The following is a 23,410-nucleotide window of genomic DNA, read 5'->3' as shown; positions in this document are numbered from 1 at the left end:
TCTGGCTTGGAGAATACGGACTGTATAGTTCATATTCTCCTTTCCTTTTAAACTTCAGGATTTTCTTTCTTTGTTTCATCCACCCCTAAAAGCCATCTCCAAAACAAATACTTATATTTCCTGTGGTTGTCCATAACCATTTGATCTATGTGAAAGGGTAGAAATAACCCCAAACAAACTTTTTGGCCAACCCAGTATATCCAGAATATGAGGCTGATGAGAGGGAAGAAGCAGGATGACCCACATTTCCAGACCTGTCTTGGATATTAGAAAACAATGTATCTCTGAATACTCCCCGCTCTTCTCCACCACCTCCACACAGAAATATCCTCCTTTCAAATGGACGGCAGTAATTCAGCATGATATAGCTGTTCTATATTTAAGGATAATCTAGAAGTATGTTGTCTCTGAAAAAGTTTATGCACTAGATTTCCTCAGAGATTACAACTAAAACAGATATCCTCAACTGAGTCCTCCAAGGAACTCCTTGGGAGCGGGGTGGATGTGTGTACTGAGATGAGAGTAAGAGGGGATGTTCCCTCTTAACAATACATGGGTTGGTACATTTTTCTGCCCTCCAACCCCATTTCCAGGTGACTCTGATGGAGATGAGTGATAAAAGCTAATCTGTATTTGGTTGTGATTTCCCTCTCCTTACATACATACACACACACATACACACACACACACACACACACACACTCCATCCATGTCTTGGGAATGTTGTTGTTCAGTAGCTAAGTCATGTCTGACTCTCTGTGACCCCATGAACTGCAGCACGCCAAGCTTCCCTGTCCTTCACTTTCTCCTGGAATTTGCTCAAACTCATCCATTGAGTTGGTAATACCATCCAACTATCTCATCTTCTGTCGCCCCCTTCCCCTCTTGTCCTCAATCTTTCCCAGTAACAGGGTCTTTTCCAGTGAGTCAACTCTTCACATCAGATGGCCAAAGTACTGGAGCTTCAGTTTCAGCATCAGTCCTTCCAATGAATATTCAGGGTTAATTTCCTTTAGGATTGACTGGCTTTATCTCCTTGCTGTCCAAGTGACTCTCAAGTCTTGGGAATGCAGTTATGTGAATCACAAATGTTACCCCACCCACCAGGAAAAGCTACAAGCTTGAACAGCTCCAACCCCAGAATGAAAGGTCTTTGTAGGAGGTATCACCTTTGGCTGAACAGAAGCAATTTGAAACCGGTTCCACCAGTGTGACTGGGAGACTGATTCAAATGTCTCATAGGTTTCTCCAAGCATGACAGACACAAACAGCCAAGTTTCCTTCAAGGAGTCACAGGAAAGGTCAGCCTAGGCAAGAGGCAGGGGGACAACACCACTGGAAATCATCAGACATGTGGCCAGACAAGCATAATGTATGGGAAGTTGGGGGAAGTGCCATGATAGAGATTTCTAAAAATCATGGGGGTGAAAGTTGAGCACAAAGAGGACATCTCTTCCCAGCAGAGGTGACATTTAAGTTGAGATGAGAGGGAAAATGTGACAGAGGGAAGGTTTAAGAAGGTGAACCTTTGAAAAATGTCTTAAATATTATAAGAAAAATTCTAAACTCTTAACAACATGGAATATTTACTTAGGACAGAAAAATATTAGATTTGTGAATATACCTCATAGAGATTAAGAATAAACTTTTAATAAAAACTGTGACAACATATTTCTGGCCAATATTGCAATAGCCTATTTAAGTTTTATAACTGCCTGAATTAAAACAAAGTTATTCAGAAATTATAAAACAAAGCATCTTAAACTTTGGCTTCTCCATCTTGAAAACAAAGTATTACACAAAAATGACTGAGCTTACATACAAAGTGTTCAGGCATTCAAATAACGCTAAATTCTCTCATTTAGTCACAAGCTTATTCATAATTATGGGGGAATAGGGACTAGAGGAGTAAACAAAATTCAGAAGAAACAATAGTTAAAAGTTGATTTTAGTATTACCATTTGACTCAGCAATTCCATTTCTAGCTATACACCTAAAAGAAATAAGCATCCATAGAGAAGGACTTATAAAGTGATATTTACAGCAGCATTGTTTACAATAGTCAAAATGTGGAAACAACCCAAATTCCATCAACTGGTGAATAAATAAAATATGGCATATCCATATTATGGAGTATTATTTCGTGATAAAAATGAAAGTACTGATAAATGCTATAAAATATGTAAACCTTGAGAACATTATAGTTTATGAAAGTAGGCAGTCATAAAAGGCCACACTTGTATGAATCCATTCATATGAAAAGGCAAATTTATAGAGAAAGAAATTAGTATTTGCACATAGAATTGGAGGAATTGGAATTGGCTGAAATTGGAGGGGGGTTAGAATGGAGAGTGATTCCTAATAGAAAGGGGGTTTCTTTTGTGGTTGATGGATGTGTTCTAAACTTAGATTGTGCTGATGGTTGCCCAACTCGGGGAATGTATGAAATCCACTGAATTGTGTCCTTCTAATGGATGAGTTTTATGTATGTGGATTACATTTCAATAATGATGCTTTAAAATTTATTGCATTAACTTTAGGCTGAAAATGAAAATGAGTTGGGCTTTTAGATTTACTTAAAATCAAGCATAGCTCAAATTAGATTAGACCATCCACACATGGTATCTCTCTGCAGCTGTCTGTAAGAGAGAAGAAATGACAGACCGAAAACGATGGGAGGAAGTAGTGTAAGAGAGACTTCATCCAGACTGTGGGGAATGAAATGACTGATGCTCACCAACAAAAAACACCACTGCAAATTAAAGATTCTGGTTTCAGGATGCCAAACTCAGAGACTAGAAATTGATATACAACTTCCCCTGAAGTCACTAGCCTAGAACATGTAATAACAGCTTCACGGGACTATGAAATACACACAGCTCTGCAGAAACTGCTGTCCAACAAAGCAGAGAAATTTCAGTGAACCGGTTAGTTCTATATCCCTGTCCTAGAAAAAGAATAATTCAGGTACCAGACAATGGTGAAGTTTCCAGTGAAAAAATGTCAGGCCTAATGTTAATGAGCCTCAAAATATACTACAAGATCACTAATGACTTCCAGTGGTTACGACTAAAATAGCTCACTTTGTGATGCATGAGGCTAGAACACGAAGGCTCACAAAGCAATTATGGATATAAGGGTTTGGTCTATTATTTTCTTATCTTGAAAGCTGCAAAGCTGGAGCCAAAGGAAACCTAGCCAATGACTACCATAAGAATGTCCCTTCCCCCTGATTTTTAAGCATTGACTGAAGAGCCTCTTTATCGTGACCTGTCTTTGCAGCCTCTTTCAACACAGTCTGTTAATGGGAGAAGATGGCTGTCTCCCTCCAGTGACTCTTTCAGGGATAATCCATTATGGGCCCATGGATGCACAGAAAGCTGACAGCGGAGGTGAGTTCATAGGCAGAAGAGAAGAAATGGTTGATTGAAAGAAATGGGGCAGGCAGAAGGGTTAGAAAGAATGAGACACAGATGCTATAAACTAAAATTAGCCAGCTTGGTCTTACACAACTCTTAGGTACTTTTTGGTAACTACCTAAGAATTCCAAAGGTTGGCCTGTCCTCCCAACCTCACGAATTCATGTAGCCGCCTCTGTGGGCTTGATGAAATCCCAGCTCTCTGACCTTTGGGTGAAGGGTTCACTCAACTGAGAAATAACAGTGTTCCAGAAACAGGATTCTATCACTACCCTTGTTGTTGCCCTAAGGCTTTCAGAGATTCCGCAGGCAGACAAGGCCATATTTTGGAGGATGAATCCACCCTTATAAGCACCTACCAGCCTGGCTGGATTCTTCAGCCAGGTCCAGTGTGCCAGAGGGCGCTCTAGAATATCTTGGCCAGTCCACATATCTGAAAACCTTTAATTTCACCAAAGACAGGCCATTTCTAGCATTCATCCGGCAAGCTATGCCATGAGCTGCTCTGAGAAAAACTAATGTCTGATATTTGGTATGCTACTTAGCAATATATCTGGTAATAACTAAGACATTTTAACCTTTTCAATACAGTGGCTAGCTAACCAACCCAAGAGTACTAACTCTAGATTAGAACACTAGCTGCCCCTGGGTGTAATTACAGTGAACACTTTCACATGTCACACCAGCCATGCTGGAGTATTTTAAAATAAATTACAGATATAATAGGATGTAAGGGAAACAATTAAAAACCAAGACTTATGGGTAATCAGTAATCACTGCTGTACAAGTCCTGCTATATTTCTAAATGTGGCTGCCATTGTCACTTCTCAGATATTTTTAGATCCATCTACTCATGTAACAAATATTTTGGAGCACCTACTTGAAATACCTTATCTGATAGTTTCAAGGAGAACTTAATATACTAAGAGATTGTTACAGATTCACTGGCTGAAGCTATTTATAACTTTTTGCAAAAGTTTTTTTTTGCAAAAACCAAATATCCCACTATGGTATGAAGGTGTTCAAGTTCCCTAAGGCTCCATTTCATCCTCAAAGAGGAAGCAGCACTAGAAAAGATTGTTTATAAACCTTGAAATATCGATTGTGTTGTTTTTCTCTAGGGAAAAGAGAAACTCTTTAAGGTTATATGATCATTGTATAATATTTTATTTTCTTTAAGATAATTACATCACTAGGCTACATTTACCTTAGTTGTGATTTAGTGCATCGTAAAAAAATCGTGAATAAGAATTCTTGACGTTGCTTGTTAGTCCAGAGATCAAACCAGTGACTTATAAGAGCAACTCTTTCCTGAAAGAGCTACAAGTTGGGAGAGAAATGACATTTCAACATATTCTAAGTTGCTAAGCAAGACATAAGCAACCTAACAACCTCACAGCTAATATTTGCTTTGCATGTTATAGTTCATAAAGCACTTTCACATTGTAGTAAGGGTCTTTCCCTTCAGCTTAAACTGCTTTTTATCCAGGGATGCAGGCAAGCCCAGGCTTGCTGGGTAGGCAGGTGGGAAAGGCTGGTGGGGACGTAATTACAGAGGCACCCAAGGAGGGCGCAAGGAAGTAATGAATCCTCACTCTTGTTTCTACCTAAGCTAGTGTGGTCCGGAGAAACAGATCCCAGACATTTCATCTTGAAAATACATATCAGCTACTTGCTTACTTGTGAAAACAGGGCCATGTGGAGTAGGTGTGATTTTACCAAGCCAGAGTCCTCCATTTCTATTACACCCACCAAAATGAAAGTTAGTAAATATTACTGAATAAATAGCCTTTGTTAGGAGTGTCTCCACAAAAGACATACACCAGGACCAGTGTGCCCCCAAACCAGGACCTCAAGTCCAGGTTGGCTTAGATGACAAATATAAACTCATTGCTTTTATTACTAGTCAGGTTTTGGTCCCAGCCCATCTGGTCTCTTTCCTTTGTGAAGGAGCCTGGGCCACGCTCGAGCTCTGAGTACCCAGGCAGCCTTCTCCATGGAGGTCTGGCAAAGCTGCCTGGGCCATTCACTGACTACCTCTCAAATTACCTTTCAGAGGGGGAATCCTCAGGCCCCAGGGAACTGTGCAGTAGACACAAGAGGGAAGAGAAAATTAAAGAAACACACACACTAATGCTCTCCACACCAAAACACCACCCTTACAGCAATCAGGGTGTGTCCTGGAGGTTTCTATTTTGTTTCCTGAGGTGTAAACAGGACAAAAGTGGGGGCAGGTCTTGTGCCTTCCATAAAACTGGAGTTGTGAACTGGGCTGAAGAGAGATTATTTTTGGGGAAGACAAATGTATGTTCATTTCTGTTTAAAGTGACACAAAAACTAAGTTCTTACAAGCATTTATTTTAAATATGGTAACAGGAGACCTAATATATCACAGTAAACGTCACCCTAGAATTTAATCCTATCTTATTCTAGAATATGTGACTTACCTGTCGATTTAATGACTTGTTGCTGAAAGGTGTCCAGGCACTGAATCTTGTGTGGAAGCTCTCCATTTCCAGGCTTTCCCTGGGAGAATTCCCAGCTGACATCTCAGCAAATTATTTTTGTCCAGTCCTAGAAAATGTACATTGATTTCAATAAATGCTTAAGATCACCTAGATCCAGTATATCAATGCTGTCCTCATAGGAATAATAGAATTATAGCAATTCACCTATATATATTTGTTTATATAAATATAATTAGAACTATATATATATGTCCATACAGATATGCACAGGGAGTTCATGAACTCTAAATCATTGAAATTATTCTCTCCTCAACCTCTTGCACTGAAATATGAATCCAAACCAGAGTTGTTTTTTACTTTGCCGGGAAACTGACTCAAAAATTAGAATGATTCTTTACTAGCCATGAATACTAACTTCTTTTTTCCCTGCAATCTGAAAGGCTCAAAGAGGATGCACCCCACCAGCCCCCTACCCCTATCCATCTTTCGAAGGCATAAGTCAGAGGATAAGGAGAGAAAAAATAGATTAATATATTAATGATCTATTGCTGCATGGAAAATTATCCTAAAATTTAACAGCTCAAAACAACTGTTATTATTATCTCAAAGTTCCTGCAGGTCAGAAATCCACACACAATCTAGTGGGGTACAGTATTTTTAAGGTACTAGATCTGCCATTACAAAATACCACAGATTGGGGTGGGGATGAGGCATGAACAACAGAAGTTTATTTTCTCACAGTTCTAGAGGCTGAAAGTCTACGATCTACATGCTGTTTCTGGCGAGGCCTCTCTTCCTGTCTGGCAGCAGCAGCCTTTCTGCTGTGTTCACACAAGGCCTTCATTCTGAGCACATATGGGTTTGGGGTGGGGGTGGGGGTGCACTCTGGTATCTCTTCCTCTTCTTATAAGGACATCAGTCCAATTGGATTAAGGCCTCCAACCTTATAAACTGTAACTTTTATTGCCTCTTTATAGGCTCCATCTCCAAATATAGTCACACTGGGGGTTGGGGCTTCAACATGTTGGTTTTGCGGGGACATAATTCAGTCCATAAGGGGTCCCTCTGCTTCACAGTCTCCCATAGGCTGCAATCAAGGTGTTGGCCAGGACTCCATCTTATCTGAAGGGTTTTTTTAGCTTATTTGCCTGTGCCAGGTCTTCACTGTAGCATGTGGGATCTTTGATGTGGCATGGGGGATCTAGCTCCCTGACCAGGAATCAAACCCAGGCCCCCTGCATTGGGAGCATGGAGTAGCCCCTGGACCACCAGGGAAGTCCCTCATCTGAAGGATTTGTAGCTCATTCATGTGGCTGAAGCCAGGTTTCAGTTGCTCATGAGCTGTTGGGTGGAGAAATCCCTTGTTTTCCTTTCCACATGGGCTTCTCCATAGGGCAATTCACATGGCAGTTGGCTTCCATCAGACTAAGCAAATGAAAAAGCAAGAGAGGACACACAGAGGGAAGCACAGGTTCTTTGTAACCTCAGAAGCAGTATCCCATCACTTTTGCTCTATTAGGTAAAAGAAAGTAGCTAGGTCCAGGCCACATTCAAGGGGGGTGGGTTATACAAGAGTAATACAGTCTATCACAGTTAACCCTTTGGGTCAACTTCCTTCCTTTCCTATGTGCAGAACATACTCATCCACTCCCTAAAACAGACAACCCTAAAGTTACATCTCAACAATATTTTCTATTTTTTTCATCGATATTTTTAGCTTAGATTCCAGGAGATAGAAATGATTCATAACAATCATGACAGACCAAGATCTACTCTTGACCTACAGATCTCTGAACTAAAAAGAAAAGTTATCTGGCCTAGCCCATACACACAATACGCATGCATGCTCAGTCATGTCTGACTCTTTGTGACACTATGGACTGTAGCCCACCAGGCTCATCTGTCCATGGGATTTCCCAGGCAAGACTGCTGGAGTGGGTTTCCATTTCCTACTCCAGGGGATCTTCTTGAGCCAGGGATGGAACCCAGGTCTCCAGCATTGCAGGCAGATTCTTTACCACTGATCTACCTGGGAAGCCCCCATACATACAAGATACATATAAAATGGTAGAACAATAAAAGGATAATTTCAATAAGTATTCCCATTTGTAAAGGATAAGAATGGTATATAAAAGAGTTAATCCATAGCAATTCTGAGATCCTGCTGTAGAAGGCTGGATCTCGATGGTCATTTTTAGTCTCAATGACATTCTCTTTTAGACCATGTAGGTGACTCCTTTGACAATACTGATTTCTTAGTATTTATCTAAAATTATTTGAATTCAGGAAGTGCTATGTTCACAACTGTTTAGAGACTTGTCTCTGTCTTTCTGTATAGTCAAAACTGTGGTTTTTCTGATAGTCATGTACAGATGTGAGAGTTGGACAGTAAAGAAAGCTGAGGGCCAAAGAATTGATGCTTTTGAACTTTGGTGCTGAAGAAGACTCTTGAGAGTCCCTTGGACAGCAAGGAGATCAAACTAGTCAATCCTAAATTAAATAAATCCTGAATATTCACTGGAAGGGCTGATGCTGAAGTTGAAGCGCCTGTACTTTGGCCACCTGATGTGAAGAGCCAACTCACTGGAAAAGACCCTGATGCTGAGAAAGACTGAAGAAAGGAGAAGGGGGTAACAGAAGATGAAATGGTTGGATGGCATCCCTGACTCAATGGACATGAGTTTGAGCAAGCTCTGTGAGACAGTGAAGGATGGGGAAGCCTAGCATGCTACAGTTCATGGGGTCGCAAAGAGTCGGATACAACTTAGCCACTGAACAACAACTATGAGCCTAATCAGACTTTCCTTGGGAAGAACCAAACTCCAAGCCTCCTCTTCTTGAGATATGCTCCCAACTGTGAAAGTATTTGCTGGTACCACCTTATGGCACATTTTTCCCACTGCTTTTTCCTCCTGTCCTTCAGCTCTCTCCTAGGACTCAAGCTTGGCCAAAACTAACAAAACTCAGGCCCTGATGTCTCACTGCAAAAATTCATTAAGAGACAAAGCAATAAGAGGTGGATTTGTTAGGATCCAGAGAGAAGCCAATGGCACCCCACTCCAGTACTCTTGCCTAGAAAATCCCATGGATAGAGGAGCCTGGTGGGCTGCCATCTATGGGGTCGCACAGAGTCGGACACGACTGAACTGACTTAGCAGACCTTATTCCATTCAGAGATCCTAACAGTGGTGTGACAGCCATTTTCTTCTTGACTCGGTCTTGCTGCGATGCCGAGTTTTAAACAGCCTTTGTTTCTCAAAGGGTTTCGCTATTGCTTCTCTGCTAGTTGAATGTGTGACTCAGTTGCACCTCCACTCAGTTCTGAGTTTTTTTGTTGTCTCTGAATTTCTTTTCATTTCTGCTTGCAAACCAAATTTTTTTCTTCTGAGTTCCTTTAATTCTGGTAGTACCTTGGCAAATGCAGCCAGTAATAACAGACTCATTATAATAAGTCATTTTCTACCTCTTTGCGTAAAGTATAAGCTTATTAGGTATATAATATGCTCTTTAAGCTATTCTAGAATATAGTTCTACAGATTTTTTTGGTGGCATGGATTGCTAACAGTCCAAGTTCCCAATAACAATTTAATGCTGCTATAGTGGATGTTAATGACACATAATTTGGAATATATTGATGCTGGTATGGCAGTACCCTACTCCTGGATCCAATATTTGTACCTACAAAACACTTAAGGAAAAAATATCAATTGAACTTGTTCAAGAGAATAGAAAATTGGGAATTATTTCCAAGTTCTTCTATGAAGTCAACATAATCTTAACACCAAAACCCAGCAAAGACCTTACAAGAGAGGAATATTATAGGTTTATTATCATAAACATAATCCTGAAACAAAAATCCTCATCAAAATATTAGAACACCAAACATACCAATATATGAAAAAGTTAACATATCACCACCAATTTGGACTGATTCTTGGAACATAAATTTAGTTTGATATTATAAAATCAATGTACTTATCATAGATAAAACAAAGGAGAAAACCATAAAAATCTCAGCAAATACAGAAAGTGCATTTTTCCCAGCTGTTCCATGTGGCATGCAGGATCTTAGTTCCTCAACCAGGAATCGAAACTGTGCCCCTGCAGTGGAAGCACAGAGCCCTAACCAGTGAACCACCAGGGAATTCCCCCAAAAGTGCATTTGATAAGCTCCAACTTCCATTCTTAACAACAATAAAAATCTTACCAATCTGGATGAACCTGGATGAAACTTTGGGTGTACTAGGATGGGGTAATTGTATTCTGCTTGTGAAAGGCATGTGAATCATGACCAGAGGGTGGGTCGTATATTGTCTGTAAGCTATGGCCAAGAATAATTTCTCTCATCCCAGTTCTTCCATCAAGAAGTAGAGTCTTATTGACCTTCTTCTTCTTATATCTGAACTAGCACTGCCTTATTTTAACCACTAGAATGTTGTGGAAGTGATGGTTAATGACTTCTGGTCCTAGGCCTTAAGACTTGCTTTCTCTTTTTGCACTCTTGAGATGTAGCTTCCATGTAAATGAGCTTAGGCTAGATTACTGAGTAAGGAAAGACCACATGAAAAGACAGAGGTTGAACCCAGCCCTCAGCTTTTCAGCCACCCAAGTCAGAGTACCTGGTGTGTGAATGAAGCCAACTCAGGTATTCCAGTTCCAATTGAGCTCCTAGGTAAATGCAACCATATGAATGACTCCAGCCTATAAAAGAAGAGGAGGTACAGTAGATAAGAATCTGCCTGCCAGTGCAGAGGATATGGGTTCGATCCTTGGTCTGGGAACATTCTACATGCTGCAGAGCAACTAAGCCTGTGTACCACAACTACTGAGCCCTCACTGCAAAGAAACTAAGCCTGTGTACCACAACTACTAAGCCCTCACTATAGAGCTCCAGCTACTGAAGCCTGCGAGCTCTAGGGCCCAGAAGCCACAACTACTGAGCCTGTGCTGCAACTACTGAAGCCTGTGCACCTAGAGTCTGTGCTCTGCAACAAGAGAAACCACCACAATGAGAAGCCCATATACCATAATGAAGAGTAGCGCCCACTTGCCGCAAATAGAGAAAGCCCGAGTAGCAGTGAAGACCTAGCACAACCGAAAATAATCATGAAAAAGAGGAAGTGTACCTGCCAAGATGAATTGTGAACCCAGAAAATTGTGAAAGACAATGATTCCTGTTTCAAATTTGGGGATGCTTTGTTATCCAGCACAGACTGACAAAGCTGAGTGTTGGTGAACATCCAGAACTCTCATATACAGCTGGTGAAGGTATAAGTATTAGTATAAGTGCTTTGAAAAATTGTTTGGCATTATTTCCTAAAGTTGAAAATATGCAGAAAAACATGCACATATAAACCAAATATATCCACAAGAGTATTCATAGCTGCACTGGATAGCTCCAAACTGGAAACAACCCAAGCATCCATCAGTAGTTGAATGGATAAATATATTGTCGTATATTCATGCCATAAAATACTATAGATCAATGAACAGACTGCTGTTAACACATCAATATGTACAAATCACACATCATAAGACATTAAAAAAAGGAAGCTGGGAACAAAATGATACATTTTGTATAGTCTCATTTATACAAAGTTCTACACTATAACGTTCAAAGTAAGGATAGTGGTTATCTTTAGTGGGGACTTTCCTGGTGGCTCAAACGGTAAAGCATCTATCTACAATGCAGGAGACCTGGGTTTGATTCCTGGGTCAGGAAGCTCCCTTGAAGAAGAAAATGGCAATCCCCCAGACATGACTGAGCGACTTCACTTTCCTTTCCTTTTCCTTTAGTGAGGAAAGAGATGGGAATGACTAGAAGGGATATGAGAAGGGATTTTGGTACTGATCGAAGAGTGGGACCCTAGGTGAATCCACTTCATAATTTATTGAGTATTTACCCTTAGGACTTACATATTTTTCTATCTTCTATTTTCAATTAAAAAGTTTTAAAAGAATAATATCAAACACTACTAATTCCCTAGGAAAAAAATAAAAGTACAACTGTAAAAAAAATATATTAGAAAACTTTACTGAAAAACAACTTTTAAAGAACTAAATAAATGGAGAGACATGTTTGATTCATGTATTTGAGATTCATAAAAATGAAGAAACTAATTCATTCAAATTGATCTACAGATTCAATGGAATCTCAAAAATAAAATCCCAAAGAGATATTGTGGTGTGTGTGTGTGTGTGTAACTTGAAAAACTGAGTCTAAAATATTCATGGAAGTTTAAAGGACTAAAGTTGGGAATTCCCTGGCAGTCCAGTGGTTAGGACTCCACACTTTCACTGCTGTGGGCTGGGTTCAGTCCCTTTTGGGGGAACTAAGCTCCCATAAGCCACGTGGCATGGCCAAGAAATAAAGGGCTAAAGTAGTCCAGATGGTCTGGAAGAGCAAGAGAAGGAGATGTGCTTCTAGATATCAAGACTTATAATAGGGAGGCATAAATAGGGAATTGGGGATTAACATACACACAATACTGTATATAAAATAGATATAGTATTTCTTATTGTAGCTATGAACCTACTGTATAGCACAAGAAACAATATTCACTATCTTTAAATAACCTATGGTGGGAAAGAACCTGAAAAAGAATAGTGGTGGTGGTGGTGTAGTTGCTAAGTTGTGTCCAACTCTTGTGACCCCATGGACTGTATCCTGACAGGTTCCTCTGTCCATGGAATTTTCCAGGCAAGAATACTGGAGTGGGTTGCTATTTCCTTCTCCAGGGGCTCTCCCCAACCCAGGGATCAAACCTGGTCTCCTGCATTGCAGGCAGATTATTTATTGACTGAGCCACAAGGGAAGCCCTTGTGGGGCTTTTAAAAAAATTAATTATAGTTGATGTACAAAGCTATGTTAGTTTCAGGTGTACAGCAAAGTTATATATATATATATATATATATATATATATATATATATATATATATAAACTGTATCACAACTATGGGCTTCCCTGGTAGCTCAGACGGTAAAGAATCCGCCTGCAATGCAGGAGACTGCCTGCAACACAAGAGATGCAGGTTTGATCCCTGAGTCAGGAATATCCCCTAGAGAAGGAAATGGCTAATGGCTACCCACTCCATTAATCTTTCAGGGAAATCCCATGGACAGAGGAGCCTGGGGGCTACAGTCCATGGGGCTGCAAGAGTTGGACACAACTGAGTGACTAAATCACAATCACCACTACATCACAACTGTATCTTATTTTTTTTTAAAGGATATATTGTATAGCATGAGGAATTACAGCCATTATCTTGTAATAACTTTTAATCAAGTATAATCTGTAAAACTGTTGAATCACTATGCTATACACCTGAAATGAAAACATTGCAAATCAACTATATTTCAATAAAAAATTAATCTATAAAAGACTTTATAAAGCTGCAGTAATACGATAACATGGTATTAGCATGGGGACAGACAACTAATCATAAGAGCAGAAATAGCCTCATGTAAGTTACACACTTCTTAGATGACAAATCAAAGAGAAAGAGAGATTTTTTTCATTTATAGAAAAATAGAATATCTGTTTTAAATAGGGAAAAGCATACCATACCACACACACATCAAAATCTGGAGGCTTTTTATATATAAAATCAATTACATATGGTTTGTGAGTGCCCAGAAGACAAAATTAAGAAAAATGGATGAAGTCAGAGGGATGGATTTTGGCTCAGTCTAAGTAGGAAAACAATCACTTCAGCAGCATTAGCTGTCCCGGGAGATTATGTCCATTACAGAAGGCATTAAAACACAAATTGGATGACTGCTTCTCAGGGAAATTATAGCTGAGGTTCAAGCGTCAGAAATGTTTAAGTTTCTAAGCAACCTCTGTTGCTATAAATACCAAGAAAAGAGGGAACAATGTGAATTTCTTTAGCCTGGAGTAGCTGAGGAAAATTTTTTGGCAAGTCAGAAAAATCTGAAAATAAGACAAACACTGGTGGTGCCTCTATACTTATTACACTTCAGTCGGATAGAAACATATTTTAAAAATGAGTATCTCAGAAGGGCATGCACCATATTAGGAAGGGCAGCATGACATGGTGAGCACCAAATTTGGACTCTTGCTCTGATCTCCCCCAGACTGAAGCTCTTAGAGGCTTCTCTGGTGGTCAAGTGGTTAGGACTCCTTGCTTCCCATTGAAGGGGGCATGGCTTTGATTCCTGGTCTGGTAACTAAGATCCCAAGTGCCATATGGATATAGCCAGAAGAAAAAAAGATTGACGCTTCACAGGTAATTTCATCTCTGAGCCTCAGTCTCATGTGTGAAGCAAGGTAGTGATGTGTCTTGGCAAACTACACTACAACAATGTTCAGATAAAAACCTCATGGCAATGTGGAAAATTAAAACCTCCCTCTAAATCAGCGTTAAATGAAAACAAATCCTTGGTTTCATACAATGCCCAGCTGTTGTTACGTGAAATGTCTCTAAGAGCCAACATAAGGGATTTTTATTTAGCAAGTCCTCAGAATTGTTATTATCCTCTGTGGTAAGGGATTTGCTGAATTACAAAATGAACGTAACACTGCAGAAAGAATAGTTACTATCTCTGCTGGTGGGCTTCAATATGTGGATATAGTACATGATTTGTAGATATAAATACAGACTCAGATGCAAATTCCCACAGGATTATATTCATTCTCTTAGATTAATATTGTACTTCATTGACTAGTTATTTGACTGAGGGAGAGACAGCATGCTGGCAATCACTACTTCTTTAAATGGAATGATTTCTTTTCATAGTCTAGCATTTAAAATCTCCCCAAGTAGTAGCTCCATAAGATATTAATAGGCATTTCCCAGAAAAAGAGGATATGTGGTTAAATATGCCTGGAAATTATTGATGGAACAAAATTTACTTTTTTTTTTTTTTTGCAGGATGTTTTAGAAATTTCGTATGTTGATGTCCATAGTCAGTCTCCAGGAGAAGGATATAATATGTAGCATTTCCCTTGTTCATTGTTATAGGAGCCTATCATGAAGAGTATTAGTTATCTGATGTGGGTAACATGGTGGGTATCTAGTGCTATGTAACAAATGGTCCCAAAACTTAGTTGCATTAAAAAAGCATTTATGCGACTTCCCTGGTAGGTCAGTGGCTAAGACTCTGACCTCCCAAGGCAGGCAGCCCAGGTTCGATCCCTGGTCAGGGAATTAGATCCCACAGGCCTCAACTAAAAAGTCACATGTACCAACTAAGAATGTGCATGCCACAACTAGAGTGAAGATCTTGGGTGCTGCAACCAAAAAATAAATAAAAATATATTTTTTTAAAAAAGCTTTTATTCTGTCATAGTTTCCATGAGTCAAGGGTCAAGCATGGCTTGCTTAACTAGGTTCTCTGGTTCAGGATCTCTCATAACCCAAGTGTCAGCTGGGGCTTTTGTCATTGCAAAGCTGAACTGTGGAAGGAGCCACTTCCAACCCCTGGTAGAAGGCTGTCAGCAAGATTCAGTTCCTCATACTGTTGCAACAAGAGTTCCTTGTAGGTTGGAGGCTCCCCTTCCAGCTGAATTTTCCACAGCTTAGCTCACAAAATGGTAAGCAAGTGAGAGGGTAAGAGAGGGCAGGCAAGATGGAAGCCAGAGTCTGTGACAAAACCTCAGAAGGAATCTCAGAAGTAATACACCATCACTTTTGATTAGTCAGAGCAGGGGTCAGTAAACATGGTCAGCAGGCCGTATTTGGCCTACAGCCTATTTTTGTAAATAGTTTTATTGGAAGACAGCTAATCATGTTTATTTACATATTGGCTCTGGCGGCTTTTATAGTATAACAGCAGAATTGAGTATTTGGGAAAGAAACCGTGTGGCCTGCATAGCTAAAAATATTTACTACCAGGCCCTTTACAGAAAAAGTTTGGCAACGCCTGTATTAGAAACAATTCTAGCTCACACTTAAGGGGAGGAGTTTCACAAGGAGAGGAATACCAGGAGGCTGGGGTTGTAGGGACTCATTTTAGAAGTTGCCTATCACATAGTGCCTGCCAACAGGTAGAAAGGGTGAGTTGCCCAGTCATGTCCGATTTTTACAACCCCATGGACTGTAACCCACCAGGTTCTTCTGTCCATGGAATTCTCCAGGCAAGAATACTGGAGTGGGTTGCTCTTTCTGACTAGAGGGGATCTTCCCAACCCAGGGATCGAACCCACGTCTCTTATGTCTCCTGCATTGGCAAGTGGGTTCTTTACAACTAGCACCACCTTGGAAGCCTGCCAACTGTTAGGGACTTGATAAGTACTTGCTGAGTGAGTAAATGAGTAATTCTACCACATCTACCAATTTTCTAAAAGTTGCTAACCAAGAAAAAGCCCAATTCCTTCACTGATTATTAGGGTCTGACAATTGCTTTCCAGTACTGATTCCTAGAATGTCGATGTTCACTCTTATCAGATATCTCCTGTTTGACCACTTCCAATTTGCCTTGATTCATGGACCTAACATTCCAGGTTCCTATGCAATATTGCTCTTTACAGCATCGAACTTTGCTTCTATCACCAGTCACATCCACAGCTGGGTGTTGTTTTTGCTTTGGCTCCATCCCTTCATTCTTTCTGGAGTTATTTCTCCACTGATCTCCAGTAGCATACTGAGCACCTACCAACCTGGGGAGTTCATCTTTCAGTGTCCTATCTTTTTGACTTTTCATACTGTTCATGGGGTTCTCAAGACAAGAATACTGAAGTGGTTTGCCATTCCCTTCTCCAGTGAACCACATTCTGTCAGACCTCTCCACCATGACCTGTCTGTCTTGGGTGGCCCCACATGGCATGGCTTGGTTTCATTGAGTTAGACAAGGCTGTGGTCCATGTGATCAGATTGGCTAGTTGTTTGTGATTGTGGTTTCAGGCTGTCTGCCCTCTGATGCCCTCTCTCAGTGCCTACCATCTGACTTGGGTTTCTCTTACTTTGGACGTGGGGTATCTCTTCATGGCTGCTCCAGCAAAGCACAGCTGCTGCCCCTGACCTTGGGCACAGGGTAGCTCCTCTTGGAGGAATTCCTTAGAAGAAATGGAGTAGCCATCATAGTCAACAAAAGAGTCTGAAATGCAGTACTTGGATGCAATCTCAAAAATGACAGAATGATCTCTGTTCATTTCCAAGGCAAACCATTCAATATCATGGTAATCCAAGTCTATGCCCTGATCAGAAACACTGCAGAAGCTGAAGTTGAACAGTTCTATGAAGACCTACAAGACTTTCTAGAATTAACACCCAAAAAAGATGTCCTTTTCATTATAGGGGACTGGAATGCAAAAGTAGGAAGTCAAGAAACACCTGGGGTAACAGGCAAATTTGGCCATGAAGTACAGAATGAAGCAGGGCAAAGGCTAATAGAGTTCTGCCAAGAGAACACACTGGTCACAGCAAACAGCCTCTTCCAACAACACAAGAGAAGACTCTACACATGCACATCACCAGATGGCCAACACCAAAATCAGATTTGATTATATTCTTTGCAGCCAAAGATGGAGAAGCTCTATACAGTCAGCAAAAACAAGACTGGGAGCTGACTGTGGCTCAGATCATGAACTCCTTATTGCCAAATTCAGACTGAAATCAAAGAAAGTGAAGAAAACCACTAGACCATTCAGGTATGACCTAAATCAAATCCCTTACAACTATACAGTGGAAGTGAGAAATAGATTTAAGGGACTAGATCTGATAGACAGAGTGCCTAATGAACTATGGACAGAGGTTCCTGACATTGTACAGGAGACAGGAATCAAGACCATCCCCAAGAAAAAGAAATGCAAAAAAGCAAAATGCCTGTCTGAGGAGGCCTTACAAATAGCTGTGAAAGAAGGGAAGTGAAAAGCAAAGGAGAAAAGGAAAGATATACCCATTTGAATGCAGAGTTCCAAAGAATAGCAAGGAGAGATAAGAAAGCCTTCCTCAGTGATCAATGCAAAGAAATAGAGGAAAACAATAGAATGGGAAAGACTAGAGATCTCTTCAAGAAAATCAGAGATACCAAGGGAACATTTCATGCAAAGATGGGCTCAATTAAGGACAGAAATGGTAGGGACCTAACGGAAGCAGAAGATATTAAGAAGAAGTGGCAAGAATACACAGGAGAACTGTACAAAAAAGAGCTTTACAACCCAGATAATCACAATGGTGTGATCACTCAACTAGAGCCAGACATCCTGGAATGTGAAGTCAAGTGGGCCTTAGGAAGCATCACTACAATCAAAGCTAGTGGAGGTGATGGAATTCCCATTGAGCTATTTCAAATCCTAAAAGATGATGCTGTGAAAGTACTGCACTCAATAGGCCAGCAAATTTGGAAAACTCAGCAGTGGCCACAGGACTGGAAAAGGTCAGTTTTCATTCCAATCCCAAAGAAAGGCAATGCCAAAGAATGCTCAAACTACCACACAATTGCACTCATCTCACACGCTAGTAAAGTGATGCTTAAAATTCTCCAAGCCAGGCTTCAGCAATACGTGAACTGTGAGCTCCCAGATGTTCAAGCTGGTTTTAGAAAAGGCAGAGGAACCAGAGATCAAATTGCCAACATCATCTGGATCATGGAAAAAGCAAGAGAGTTCCAGTAAAACATCTATTTCTGCTTTATTGACTATGCCAAAGCCTTTGACTGTGTGGATCACAACAAACTATGAAAATTCTGAAAGAGATGGGAATACCAGACCACCTGACCTGCCTCTTGAGAAACCTGTATGCAGGTCAGGAAGCAACAGTTAGAACTGGACATGGAACAACAGACTGGTTCCAAATAAGAAAAGGAGTACGTCAAGGCTGTATATTGTCACCCTGCTTATTTAACTTATATGCAGAGCACATCATGAGAAATGCTGGGCTGGAGGAAGCACAAGCTGAAATCAAGATTTCTGGGAGAAATATCAATCACCTCAGATATGCAGATCACACCACCCTTATGGCAGAAAGTGAAGAAGAACTAAAGAGCCTCTTGATGAAAGTGAAAAAGGAGAGTTAAAAAGTTGGCTTAAAGCTCGACATTCATAAAACGAAGATCATGGCATCCGGTCCCATCACTTCATGGCAAATAGATGGGGAACAGTGGACACAGTGGCTGACTTTATTTTTGGGGGCTCCAAAATCACTGCAGATGGTGATTGCAGCCCTGAAATTAAAAGACACTTACTCCTTGGAAGGAAAGTTATGACCAAACTAGATAGCATAAAGAAAGCTGAGTACTGAAGAATTGATGCTTTTGAACTGTGGTGTTGGAGAAGACTCTTGAGAGTCCCTTGGACTGCAAGGAGATCCAACTAGTCCATCCTAAAGGAAATCTGTCCTGAATATTCATTGGAAGGACTGATGTTGAAGCTGAAACTCCAATAATTTGGCCACCTGATGTGAAGAGCTGACTCATTTGAAAAGACCCTGATGCTGGGAAGATTAAGGGCTGGAGAAGGGGAAGACAGAGGATAAGATGGTTGGATGGCATCACTGACTCAACGGACATGGGTTTGAGTGGACTCCGGGAGATGGTGATCAACAGGGAGGCCTGGCATGCTGCGGTTCATTGGGTCGCAAAGAGTCGGACACGACTGAGCAACTGAACTGACAATTGCATCACAACTGTAACAACATATCCACTTGTGTGATCTTATTAGTAATTTCCATCATTGGGTCGAGTTAGGTGGTAAAATAAGCTTACAATCAAATTCATATGAAGATGGTACAGACTTTTTTTTTATGACATCAGCAAACTGGAAGAAAGCATTTTTATTTGAGATGAGAATTCACTCTGGGAGCAAAAATAGATATTGTGAATTATAATACACAGTAGGGCAGCTGTTTACAAAAAAGCAGCTACAATATCTTCTAATACCAAGAGAGACTCGAAACCTGAGTACAAAATCAAATTCTCATCCACTTTTTCATCTTTTCTCAGTGTCTTTTCTCCAAAAGCCGAAACACTGTACCATAAAGATCTTCCTTGATCATTTAGGATCGCTCTTGTTTTTACACAAAGCAGTGTGTCACTCTTAGAAGAGGGAATGTCCTGCTGCTTCTTCACTTACAGCCTAGTTTTTCCACTGAATTGAAACTCCAGCATGGGTGACACAAAGTGGAGAACTCCTTCTTACCTCACTTGGTAAAAGAAGGGCTCTACATATTTCTAAAGTCTGATGGAAAAGGGGAGTAAAATAAGAGATCCTAGTCTGTCAGACTTTATGTTTTTGGGCTCCAAAAATCACTGCAGATGTTGATCACAGCCATGAAATTAAAAGACGCTTACTCCTTGGAATGAAAGTTATGACCAACCTAGACAGCATACTCAAAAGCAGAGACATCACTTTGCCAACAAAGGTCCATCTAGTTAAGGCTATGGTTTTTCCAGTAGTCATGTATGGATGTGAGAGATGAACTGTGAAGAAAGCTGAGTGCCGAAGAATTGATGCTTTTGAACTGTGGTGTTGGAGAAGACTCTTGAGAGCCCCTAGGACTGCAAGGAGATTCAACCAGTCCATTCTAAAGGAGATCAGTCCTGGGTGTTCTTTGGAAGGAATGATGCTAAAGCTGAAACTCCAGAACTTTTGCCACCTCATGCAAAGAGTTGACTCATTGGAAAAAGACTCTGATGCTGGGAGGGATTGGGGGCAGGAGGAGAAGGGTCAACAGAGGATGAGATGGCTGGATGGCATCACCGACTCGATGGACATGAGTTTGAGTAAACTTCGGGAGTTGGTGATGGTCAGGGAGGCCTGGTGTGCTGTGATTCATGGGGTCGCAAAGAGTCGGACACAACTAAGCTACTGAACTGAGTCTGTAGCTCTTCTTGTGTGTAACTGGATCCAACAAACATAATAAGTAACAAAATCAAAGTGGGGAGAGGAATATGTCATAAATGCTGTATTTACTATCCTTTTTTTTGAACAGCTACTCTGACTGGCACGGTGCTAGTCACTCTTTCCTATACATAAGCTCATATATTTCTCACATTCACCTTGAGAGTTTGATTACAGACAAGAAGAACAGGGTAAAGAAAATCAGCTATGGACACACAGGCAGTAATTGGCTATCAAATTTAAAGATTTTACTGGATTTTTCCTAATATGTGAGTGTAACTTTAATTTGATATATGACTACTATAATTTGGAAATATACTTTCTATTCCATGACTGACTATTCTTTATAACTGGCATATCAATTAGAAACTTAGCAATTGACACTGGTACCTCTATGCTTAGTGAAAGAAAAGGTGGTGATTCGAATGATAATCAAAGTCAGACTAAAGGGTGAGAGGGCTGGACAATCGCCAGTCCATACAGAGAGCTATAAATCATCACTGGGATAAATCAGAACCATGTTGTCCTTAACCATGTTTCCACAGGTGACTGGTTACACAGTTGGAGGAATGTAAATTACTCTGGTTCTGCTGCACAGGACAAGACACTGACTTGGAGTGGAAACTGGAAACAAAACATTGTTCCCTGGCACAGAGGTACCTACATTTGAGTAATTTGGCAATTCACACTGCAAGTTGTACAATGATTCATTTATTATCTAAATTTTAGTTCTTTAAATATGCCTCCTCTTGGGTTGTATGGTTCTAAAGACTGCAAAAAGAACACGTGTAGAGAAAAAGTGAGTGTGATTCATGAAAAAATAGAAATGAAAGGTAATTCTAGTTAAATGTCTAATATGCAGGGCATGTAAAAACAAGACACTTGAATGTCAACTTGTATATAATTTTTATTAAATGTACAAGTAAATGATGAAAATAACAGCATGTTTTGAGGAAATCTGCCCTATTAATAGCATAGAAGGGGATAGGAAATACCACACTTGTGAGCCAAAACTGCTGCTGCTCAGTGGCTTCAGTAGTGTCCTATGCTTTTCGACCCTATAGACTGTAGCCCGCCAGGCTCCTTTGTCCATGGGATCCTCCAGCAAGAATACGGGAGTGGGTTGCCATGTCCTCCCCTCCAGGGGATCTTCCCAACTCAGGGATTAAACCCACATCTCCTGAGTTGCAGGCAGATTCTTTACCCCTCAGCCACCAGGGAAACCCATGAGCCAAAACTGGACATATTCAAATGATGAATTTCCTCACTGATGGAGCAGTTTATAGTTATAAACGTTAAAATTATAACAAGAAGCAACTGTACTATTTAAATTCATTTGAGAAAAACAACCAATTATGGTTGTTCTAAAACTTTCAAGTCTCAATCCTTACTTTCTTTCATGGAAATAATGGTTTTTAGAGTACGATTTTTGGGTTCTTATGGTGCACAAAGGTCAAGATGGGCTTGAAAACAATTACACGGGTTGAGCTGCACTTGAATACAAGCGATGTCTGGATATTCTGTTCTGATATATGGCAAGATTTATTAATAAATAGAGCATAAGTACTTTTAAATGGAGAAGGAAATGGCAACCCACTCCAGTGTTCTTGCCTGGAGAATCCCAGGGACAGGGGAGCCTGGTGAGCTGCCGTCTATGGGGTCGCACAGAATCGGACACGACTGAAGCGACTTAGCAGCAGCAGCAGCAGCAAGTACTTTTAAAAGGATAAATATAAGTACCATGATTTGATCCCATTGACCTATTTAGGAATATAATCCTATTCATCAAATCTTAGCATATTAACTTTTCAGAGCTAGGCAGGTCTAACCATGAACTGTACTCGCAGGTTCTTTGTATTTCTCCTTTGCTACCCCACGCCCACCCCTTCCACTCTCCACATTTCTGACTCCGCGAGAGGAAGAGGGCGAGAACTAGCCAACGAAGGGTGGGAGTCGTGAGTGAGTTCAGAATCCTACGAAAATCAGTGTTTCCCGAAGTGCTAACGAACCTGACTTCATCTCTACCCCAAATGCGTGCTCTGCAGAAGCTAAGAGTTTACTGGCAACGGCCCAGTTCAAACTTGACCCTAGGCAGGGATAGTTTCATTCCTCCCAAGCGCCACTTCTGGGCGCTGGTTCCCCAAGGCTACGGAAGGGGAGCCCAGAGAGGGTGCACCTTAGGGTCTTCCCGAGGCTGCACCGGGAACTAAACCGCCAAGGCGCTGGACCCCGAAGTCCCCAAGCAAAAGCTATGCGGCCCGGAAGCCAAGGGCTTTACCTCCAGGCGGTGGCGGAGAGACCCGGCTCCTGGCGGTTGCCTCCTCTTTGGATCGCGTGGAGGGGCTAGAGCAGTACGCAGGCGGCAGCCCGGGGAAGGGGCGGGTCGGCAGCGCGCCGTTTCCATAGCGTCCGGACAACACAGCCGCGCCCGGTCCCGCAGGCGGCTCTGCAGCACCGGCATGCACAACCCATAGCCGGGCCTGAGCGGCTGGAGGGACTGGGTCGCCAGCTGTCCCAGCTGGGGGACGAGAAGCCGGGAGGACAACACCCCCATCATCAGGGCTGCACTGGATTCTGGCCAAGTCGGCGATCCTGCTCCTTTGTCACCCTCCAGGGAGTTTGTGACAGGATCCCAGGAGTCGCTGTAGTCCTAGAAGCCCCTGAAGACAAGAGCAGAGGAGCCAAACCCCAACAGGAGACTTGGATACTGAAGCCAGTGTTT

At 41.2% G+C, this 23,410-nt stretch overlaps 1 protein-coding gene across 4 annotated transcripts in view; it reads right to left on the bottom strand.

Annotated features, from left to right (window-relative positions):
• Window positions 1–23,410, bottom strand: part of ECT2L (epithelial cell transforming 2 like) — an 82,846-nt gene extending 59,436 nt beyond the window's left edge. For 2 of the 4 annotated variants that reach the window (XM_069598521.1, XM_069598522.1), the window contains exons 1-4: window positions 22,967–23,410; window positions 10,507–10,588; window positions 5,867–5,993; window positions 4,627–4,739 (exon numbers count right to left, since the gene is read on the bottom strand). In XM_069598521.1, coding sequence (XP_069454622.1) covers window positions 4,627–4,739; window positions 5,867–5,968 — 215 coding nt within the window. In that variant the 5' untranslated portion in view covers window positions 5,969–5,993; window positions 10,507–10,588; window positions 22,967–23,410. The remainder of the gene's footprint in view (window positions 1–4,626; window positions 4,740–5,866; window positions 5,994–10,506; window positions 10,589–22,966) is intronic. The other 2 variants (XM_069598524.1, XM_069598523.1) reach the window with 2 other exon arrangements.

The sequence above is a fragment of the Ovis canadensis genome, chromosome 8 (assembly GCF_042477335.2).
Source record: "Ovis canadensis isolate MfBH-ARS-UI-01 breed Bighorn chromosome 8, ARS-UI_OviCan_v2, whole genome shotgun sequence".
Taxonomy (NCBI): Eukaryota; Metazoa; Chordata; class Mammalia; order Artiodactyla; family Bovidae; genus Ovis; species Ovis canadensis.
The sequence above is the reverse complement of the archived record's forward strand: the minus strand, read 5'-3'. Positions and strand labels throughout refer to the sequence as shown.